General features: G+C 48.3%; 1 protein-coding gene across 1 annotated transcript in view; it reads left to right on the plus strand.

Moving 5' to 3' along the window:
* Positions 1–5341: 5341 nt before the first annotated feature.
* The window catches only part of LOC138852126 (uncharacterized), a gene marked incomplete at its 5' end in the record, with an annotated part of 25237 nt that continues 20578 nt past the window's right edge, over positions 5342–10000 (plus strand). Inside the window, 2 exons of the mRNA XM_070081800.1 lie at positions 5342–5793; positions 6425–6811. Coding sequence (XP_069937901.1) covers positions 5342–5793; positions 6425–6811 — 839 coding nt within the window. The remainder of the gene's footprint in view (positions 5794–6424; positions 6812–10000) is intronic.

The following is a 10000-nucleotide window of genomic DNA, read 5'->3' on the forward strand; positions in this document are numbered from 1 at the left end:
AAAAAAACAGACGTGTGTGCTGGAATTACTGCTATTGTTAGCCAGGGAATGGTGTTACCAGCGGCTATTGTGTGCCTGTTTGTTGGTGGTAGTGGTGGGGTGGTGGATGACGGGAGGGTCTGGTGTTTGGATGGGAGTGGGAGGGGGTTTGATAGCTGTCAGGACCGTATTGTAGGTGTCAGGACCGTATTGTAGTTGTCAGGACCGTATTGTAGTTGTCAGGACCATATTGTAGCTGTCAGGACCGTTTAGTAGTTGTCAGGACCATATTGTAGCTGTCAGGACCGTTTAGTAGTTGTCAGGACCGTATTGTAGTTGTCAGGACCGTATTGTAGTTGTCAGGACCATATTGTAGTTGTCAGGACCATATTGTAGTTGTCAGGACCGTTTAGTAGCTGTCAGAACCATCAGCAACTGTCAGATCCATCTTTAGTCTTATTTACCTATTATGTTAGTGTCACTATCAGTCTTGTGTGTCTGTGATACATCTGAGAGCCTGAATAAAGACACACAACAGTCTGTATGACTTGTGTGTCCGGTCAGGTGATGAGCTAGGGGAAGATCACCTGAGTCAGGTGACATTTGCTGGAGACGCTTGGCTAGTAGGTGCACAAATTTTGTTCTGTGGCAACGCAAGATCTTCGCGAAGGCGGCTTCCACACACTTCCTCCTGATCTCGTCACCTTCTTGTAGGCTGAGGTGGTTTTATCCCTGACACACACACACACACACACACTACAATTAGGAGGGTACACACTGTGTATGTGTACTCACCTATATATGGCTGTAGGGGTCGTGTGTATGTGTGTGGGTTGGGTGTTCACCTGTTTGCAGGGGTCGGGTCACAGCTCCTGGCCCCGCCTCTTCACTGGTCACTACTAGGTCATTCTCCCTGCTCCATAAGCTTTATCATACCTCTTCTTAAATCAATGTATGGATCCTGCCTCCAGTACATCACTCTCCAAACTGTTCCACTTCCTGACAACTCTGTGACTGAAGAAATACTTCTTAACATCCCTGTGACACGTCTGTGTGCGTATTACCGTGTAGTTTGTGTTGCTCACAGTGGACCTCCAGTGAATGCCACTGTCTAAGATAAGCAGTGGTTGTAAGTAGTAGTGGACTGGTTTTAAGTGGTATACCACTTACAACCACTGCTGCACTTCTCTTGATAATAATAACCACTACTGCTAGCAAGTTGACCAGACTGTTCTTTGTATTTAGCTAACATTACAGTGAAGTTAGGCACCAGCAGTAGTAGTAGCAGTAATAGTAGCAGTAGCCTTCATTCTAGTCTGCTCCACACACTGACTTGTGATCTGTAAAGAGACTTGAACTCTGACTTGACTGAGTGAGAGAGATAAAGAGTTAATTGTGTTATCTCCCAATTCTTGTTGTTCTCAATGGGGAGAGAGAGAGAGAGAAAGAGAGAGGGAACTACCACTACTACTACTACTACTACTATTAATAAGAATTAATATACCCCAAGTATTTTTAATTTCAGGTGTTTCTAACACTAAAATATTGACGAATGGAGGAGTTGGAGAGAGGAGAAAAAGAGACGTAGAAACAAGGAGGAAAGAAAGAGGGAGAAGCGGAGGCGCTAGGAAAGAAGATAAAATATATAAATGAAAGAGGTGTAGGAGATGTTAAAGTTAACAAGGATGAAATTTGTTTACAAGTTAGCATCCAGAAGTAACAAACACATCCACACAGTCTTATATCCTCTCTGATGCTTCCCATCTTCATCTCCCTCCTCCCTTCTTCCTGTCTTCCCCTCCCCTCCTTTTTCATCTGGTGATTTCCTCCTCCTCCTCGTGAGGTATATACAAGCGCTGTTCCATCTTCTTCAGTCACTCTGTAATCAGATAGTTTGAGGTTATCAGTCCAGTCCTGGTTAAGTACGTGGGTCACCTGACGAGCTTATCACGATTGTTGGAGAAGTGTTGGAGGGTAAGTGTTGGAGGGAGGGTAAGTGTTGGAGGGAGAGTAAGTGTTGGAGGGAGAGTAAGTGTTGGAGGGAGAGTAAGTGTTGGAGGGAGAGTAAGTGTTGGAGGGAGAGTAAGTGTTGGAGGGAGAGTAAGTGTTGGAGGGAGGGTAAGTGTTGGAGGGAGAGTAAGTGTTGGAGGGAGAGTAAGTGTTGGAGGGAGGGTAAGTGTTGGAGGGAGAGTAAGTGTTGGAGGGAGAGTAAGTGTTGGAGGGAGAGTAAGTGTTGGAGGGAGGGTAAGTGTTGGAGGGAGAGTAAGTGTTGGAGGGAGGGTAAGTGTTGGAGGGAGAGTAAGTGTTGGAGGGAGAGTAAGTGTTGGAGGGAGGGTAAGTGTTGGAGGGAGAGTAAGTGTTGGAGGGAGAGTAAGTGTTGGAGGGAGAGTAAGTGTTGGAGGGAGGGTAAGTGTTGGAGGGAGAGTAAGTGTTGGAGGGAGAGTAAGTGTTGGAGGGAGAGTAAGTGTTGGAGGGAGAGTAAGTGTTGGAGTGTGTGTACTCACCTAGTTGTGGTTGCAAAGGTCGATTCACAGCTCCTGGCCCCGCCTCTTCACTGGTCGCTACTAGGTCACTCTTCCTGCTCCATGAGCTTTATCATACCTCTTCTTAAAGCTATGTATGGATCCTGCCTCCACTACATCACTTCCCAGACTATTCCACTTCCTGACAACTCTGTGACTGAAGAAATACTTCCTAACATCCCTGTGATTCATCTGAGTCTTCAACTTCCAACTGTGACCCCTTGTTGCTGTGTCCCATCTCTGGAACATCCTGTCTCTGTCCACCTTGTCAATTCCTCTCAGTATTTTATATGTCGTTATCATATCCCCCCTATCTCTCCTGTCCTCCAGTGTCGTCAGGTCGATTTCCCTTAACCTCTCCTCGTAGGACATGCCCCTTAGCTCTGGGACTAGTCTTGTTGCAAACCTTTGCACTTTCTCTAATTTCCTTACGTGCTTGGCTAGGTGTGGGTTCCAAACTGGTGCCGCATACTCCAATATAGGCCTAACGTACAGGGTGTACAGGGTCCTGAACGATTCCTTATTGAGATGTCGGAATGCTGTTCTGAGGTTTGCTAGACGCCCATATGCTGCAGCAGTTATTTGGTTGATGTGCGCCCCAGGAGATGTGCCTGGTGTTATACTCACCCCAGGTCCTTTTCCTTGAGTGAGGTTTGTAGTCTCTGGCCCCCAGACTAAACTCCGTCTGCGGTCTTCTTTGCACTTCCTCAGTATTAATGACTTTTCATTTGGTAGCGTTGAACTCCCGAAGCCAGTTTCTGGACCAGGCCTGCAGCCTGTCCAGATACCTTTGTAGTTCCGCCTGATCCTCGTCCGATTGAATTCTTCTCATCAACTTCACATCATCTGCAAACAGGGACACTTTTGAGACTATTCCTTCCGTCATGTCATTCACATATACCAGAAACAGCACCGGTCCTAGGACTGACCCCTGTGGAACCCTCTCGTCACAGGCACCCACTCTAACACTGTCATGTACCATGACTCGCTGATGTCTTCCCGACAGGTATTCCCTCATCTATTGCAGTGCCATTCCCTGTTACTCTCCTTGACCAGCATCAGGAACCCTTCACCAGCATCAAGGCACCCATTTCACCAGCATCAAGGCACATCCTTCAGCATCAAGGCACCCCTTCAGCATCAAGGTACACCCTTCACCAGCATCAAGGCACATCCTTCACCAGCATCAAGGCACCCGTTCAGCATCAAGGCACATCCTTCACCAGCATCAAGGCACCCCTTCACCAGCATCAAGACATCCTTCACCAGCATCAAGGCACACCAGCATCAAGGCACCCCTTCACCAGCATCAAGGCACCCCTTCACCAGCATCAATACACATCCTTCAGCATCAAGGCACCCCCTTCACCAGCATCAAGGCACATCCTTCAGCATCAAGGCACTTCCTTCACCAGCATCAAGATAACCTCTTCAGCATCAAGGCACATCCTTCAGCATCAAGGCACACCCTTCAACATCAAGGCACACCCTTCACCAACATCAAGGCACACCCTTCAACATCAAGGCACACCCTTCACCAACATCAAGGTACACCCTTCACCAGCATCAAGGCACCCCTTCACCAGCATCAAGGCACATCCTTCAGCATCAAGGCACATGCTTCACCAGCATCAAGGCACATCCTTCAGCATCAAGACACATTGTTCACCAGCATCAAGGCACACCCTTCACCAGCATCAAGGCACCCCTTCACCAGCATCAAGGCACACCCTTCACCAGCATCAAGGCACCCCTTCACCAGCATCAAGGCACACCCTTCACCAGCATCAAGGCACACCCTTCACCATCAAGGCACCCCTTCACCAGCATCAAGGCACCCCTTCAGCATCACGGCACATCCTTTACCAGCATCAAGGCACATCCTTCACCAGCAAGACATCCTTTAACATCAAGGCACACCCTTCACCAGTATCAAGGCACCCCTTCAGCTTCAAGGCACCCCTTCAGCATCAAGGCACATCCTTCACCAGTATCAAGGCACATCCTTCAGCATCAAGGCACCCGTTCACCAGCATCAAGGCACACCTTCACCAGCATCAAGGCACCCCTTCACCAGCATCAAGGCACCCCTTCACCAGCATCAAGGCACCCCTTCAGCATCAAGGCACATCCTTCACCAGCATAAAGGTACATCCTTCAGCATCAAGGCACACCTTCACCAGCATCAAGGCACACCCTTCACCAGCATCAAGGCACATCCTTCACCAGCATCAAGGCACATCCTTCACCAGCATCAAGGCACATCCTTCACCAGCATCAAGGCACATCCTTCACCAGCATCAAGGCACATCCTTCAGCATCAAGGCACCCCTTCACCAGCATCAAGGCACCCTTCAACATCAAGGCACATCTTTCAGCAAGGCACATCCTTCAGCACCAAGGCACATCCTTCAGCATCAAGGCACATCCTTCACTAGCATCAAGGCACATCCTTCAGCATCAAGGCACCCCTTCACCAGCATCAAGGCACATCCTTCAGCATCAAGGTACACCCTTCAGCATCAAGACACATCCTTCACTAGCATCAAGGCACACCCTTCACCAGCATCAAGACATTCTTCACCAGCATCAAGACATTCTTCACCAGCATCAAGACATCCTTCAGCATCAAGGCACACCTTCAGCATCAAGGCACATCCTTCACCAGCATCAAGGCACCTTCACAAGCATCAAGGCACATCCTTCACCAGCATCAAGGCACCCTTTCACCAGCATCAAGGCATCCTTCACCAGCATCAAGACACATCCTTCAGCATCAAGGCATCCTTCACCAGCATCAAGGCACATCCTTCACCAGCATCAAGGCACACCTTCGCCAGCATCAAGGCACATCCTTCAGCATCAAGGCACATCCTTCACCAGCATCAAGGCACACCAGCATCGACACATCCTTCAACAGCATCAAGGCACATCCTTCAGCATCAAGGCACCCCTTCACCAGCATCAAGGCACATCCTTCAGCATCAAGGCACACCCACCAGCATCAAGGCACACCACCAGCATCAAGGCACACCAAAATCAAGGCACACCACCAGTATCAAGGCACACCACCAGCATCAAGGCACACCACCAGCATCAAGGCACACCACCAGCATCAAGGCACACCACCAGCATCAAGGCACACCGGCATCAAGGCACACCACCAGCATCAAGGCACACCAGCATCAACGCACACCACCAGCATCAAGGCACACCATCAAGGCACACCAGCATCAAGGAACACCAGCAGCATCAAGGCACACCAGCAGCATCAAGGCACACCAGCATCAAGGCACACCACCAGCATCAAGGCACACCTTCACCAGCATCAAGGCACACCAGCATCAAGGCACACCACCAGCATCAAGGCACACCAGCATCAAGGCACACCACCAGCATCAAGGCACACCATCAAGGCACACCACCAGCATCAAGGCACACCAGCAGCATCAAGGCACACCAGCATCAAGGCACACCAGCATCAAGGCACACCACCAGCATCAAGGCACACCACCAGCATCAAGGCACACCTTCACCAGCATCAAGGCACACCAGCATCAAGGCACACCACCAGCATCAAGGCACACCACCAGCATCAAGGCACACCACCAGCATCAAGGCACACCTCCACCAGCATCAAGGCACACCTTCACCAGCATCAAGGTACCCCCTTCACGTCCCATTAAACATAAAACACTCTCGACAAGGACACTGGAAAGTTGCCATAATTTTTTAGCTGGTTAATTCAGGAGAGAGTATTAATGAGAGTGTTAATGAGGTATTAATTAGGTGGTGTTAGGGGAGGTGTTAGGTGTCAACAACACCTGATTTGTTGGGTAATGAGTCAGTGTTTAGTGGCGTCATGACTTTTGTGTTTGTGAATTGTGTGTTAGTGTTTGTGAAGATTTTTAACATGTTTGAAGATGGAGTGTCTACTGTGGTCTGTCTCCTTCATCTCTACTGGATGCTGCATCCCGCCGCTTCATCTCTACTGGATGCTGCATCCCGCCGCTTCATCTCTACTGGATGCTGCATCCCGCCGCTTCATCTCTGCTGGATGCTGCATCCCGCCGCTTCATCTCTGCTGGATGCTGCATCCCGCCGCTTCATCTCTGCAGGATGCTGCATCCCGCCGCTTCATCTCTGCTGGATGCTGCATCCCGCCGCTTCATCTCTGCTGGATGCAGCATCCCGCCGCTTCATCTCTGCTGGATGCAGCATCCCGCCGCTTCATCTCTGCAGGATGCTGCATCCCGCCGCTTCATCTCTGCTGGATGCTGCATCCCGCCGCTTCATCTCTACTGGATGCTGCATCCCTCTGATATTTAATTTGAAATAAGTGATTATTATTATTATTATTATTGGTGGTGCTGTTAGGAGGTGGATAATTAAGGTCTTATATCTACGTTAATTAGCGTACGAATAATAATGAAAATATAATGTTAATGAAATTCAATAGCAAAAAATTGTTCATTTTATCTCTCATCTATCGTGTTGTCTTCCATCTATTGTGTTCTCTCATCTTCGTCTCTCTCTCCTTGTATCTTAGTGCCATCTGGCACTGTGCAGGTGGCACTCTCCAGTTCAGTATAGTCTTCACAGTGTCAACATTTACCTGGGCACGTGCCACACTGTTTAAAGTTGGTCTCTAGCTGCTGGGCCTTTGTTGTGACCCTTGTATTTATGAGCTTACCTGCGAGTGACTGTCTCCTGTCGTAGGTGTGTGTGTGTGTGTGTGTGTGTGTGTGTGTGTGTGTTGTTACACTTGTCTGAACGATGTTTACACAATGGGAACAAATGGTGGGTGTGTTTCCCTGTCATAATCCATGACACAGGAAGAGTTCCATACTTGATGTAATGAACTGTGTCAGGCTGAGCTGGGAGACTTCAGTAGTGTAGTTAAGATGTCCAATAGTTGTGTCAGCGTCAAAGATTACCTTCCAACAGTGCTGGAGTTACTATTACCTTGCTGACACTCCAACAGCAAGTCAAGCCGAAAAAAATACTTGTCTCCACTCACATGCTCACATAAACAATACCCAGCCACTACCACTTGAAACCTCACTCATCTTTCGACTCTTCTTGCGACGACCCCCCGCCCCTCTCTCCCCTTCCTTCCACCCTCCCTATAAACACCCTCTTACTCATCCTGTTCTGCTCTATCCTCTCTAAATACCCAGAACATCTCAAAAACCCTCTTTTTCAAATGTTTTAATTCATTTGTATACACTAAGACAGATGTTACCATAACGTGTGTGATAAACTGTACAGGAGTTGACACATGTTAGTCACGACCAGCAGTCAGGTGTTGACACATGTTAGTCACAGTCAGGAGTCAGGTGTTGACACATGTTAGTCACGACCAGCAGTCAGGTGTTGACACATGTTAGTCACAGTCAGGAATCAGGTGGTGACACATGTTAGTCACGACCAGGAGTCAGGTGTTGACACATGTTAGTCACAATCAGGAGTCAGGTGTTATTAGTAAGTTGATATAGGTACATAAATACAGTAACACAGATTACCATAAATATTAACATATGTAAATTACCCACTAACATAGCCCTAAAAAGTCAGAGTAACTTATTTCCCTTAGGGATCCTGGAAATATCTTATTATTCAGACCTTAAAGGTCAAGACAGTCAGGGCCAGGAGCTAGGTGTTGGCCCAGAATTTGTGAAAAATATTTAAAGAATATTAGAGAATAGTGAGGATAAAAGAATCAGGAGCTGGAACACAGCCTTTGTTTGTTGGTAATGCTGCAGTGCTCACCTGTCGAGTCACAGCTCCTGGCCCCGCCTCTTGGCTGGTCGCTACTAGGTCCACTCTCTCCCTGCTCCATGAGCTTGATTGTATCTCTTCTTAAAGCTGTGTATGGATCCTGCCTCCACTGCATCACTCTCCAGACTGTTCCACTTCCTAACATCCCTCTGACTCATCTAAGTCTTCAACTTCCAGTGATGAGGTCAGAGTGACTTCACGTGTGTGATGACCATCACAATACTGACACCATTATACCTTTACCTTTTATATACCTGTGATGAGTTGCCAGAGTTTTTCCTACTCCATGAGCCCGGTCATGGTCCAGGCTCCGGGAGTAGAAACACACACACACACAGTAAATACATGTACAAGGTTGATGATTACAGTAGTGGTGTACAGTAGTCAGTATTCATCAGTTAGGTTATCACTGATCATGAAGGTGGATAAACCGTGCTGGTAAATTAGTCAGACACACAACTCATTAAACTCCCCTTACATCAGCGCCATGTTACCCTGCCACTGTGTTAGTACTCACCTGCTTAGTGTTATCTCTGCATGTCCTGCCTGACTGTCCTGCCTGCCTGACTGTCCTGCCTGCCTGACTGTCCTGCCTGACCGTCCTGCCTGACTGTCCTGCCTGACTGTCCTGCCTGCCTGACTGTCCTGCCTGCCTGACTGTCCTGCCTGACTGTCCTGCCTGACCGTCCTGCCTGACTGTCCTGCCTGCCTGACTGTCCTGCCTGACTGTCCTGCCTGCCTTTCTGTCTTGCCTGACTGTCCTGCCTGACTGTCCTGCCTGACTGTCCTGCCTGACTGTCCTGCCTGCCTGACTGTCCTGCCTGACTGTCCTGCCTGACTGTCCTGCCTGCCTGTCCTGCCTGACTGTCCTGCCTGACTGTCCTGCCTGACTGTCCTGCCTGACTGTCCTGCCTGACTGTCCTGCCTGCCTTTCTGTCCTGCCTGACTGTCCTGCCTGACTGTCCTGCCTGCCTTTCTGTCCTGCCTGACTGTCCTGCCTTTCTGTCCTGCCCGACTGTCCTGCCTGACTGTCCTGCCTGCCTTTCTGTCCTGCCTGACTGTCCTGCCTGCCTTTCTGTCCTGCCTGACTGTCCTGCCTTTCTGTCCTGCCTGCCTACCTACCGTATCTCGATTGCTAGCACATTCGGCTCACACATTAAGGTCCGGGGTTCGATCCCAGGTACGGGTGGAATCATTAATCCGTGTTTCCTTAAGACACCTGCTGTCCATGTTCACCTAACAGTAAAATAGGTACCTGGGTGTTAGTGGACTGGTATGGGTCCCATTCTGGGACATAATTGACTTAATTTGCGGGAAATGTTGTACATAACAAGGGGCTTTGTATATAGTAGTATGTTATTGATGTCAGCTATGGTCTGTATACCTTGTACATGTACTTGTATACCTTGTACATGTACTTGTATACCTTGTACATGTACTTGTATACCTTGTACATGTACTTGTATACCTTGTACATGTACTTGTATACCTTGTACATGTACTTGTATACCTTGTACATGTACTTGTATACCTTGTACATGTACTTGTATACCTTGTACATGTACTTGTATACCTTGCACATGTACTTGTATACCTTGTACATGTACTTGTATACCTTGTACATGTACTTGTATACCTTGTACATGTACTTGTATACCTTGTACATGTACTTGTATACCTTGTACATGTACTTGTATACCTTGTACATGTACTTGTAT

This window comes from Cherax quadricarinatus, unplaced genomic scaffold, assembly GCF_038502225.1.
Source record: "Cherax quadricarinatus isolate ZL_2023a unplaced genomic scaffold, ASM3850222v1 Contig4261, whole genome shotgun sequence".
NCBI lineage: Eukaryota > Metazoa > Arthropoda > Malacostraca > Decapoda > Parastacidae > Cherax > Cherax quadricarinatus.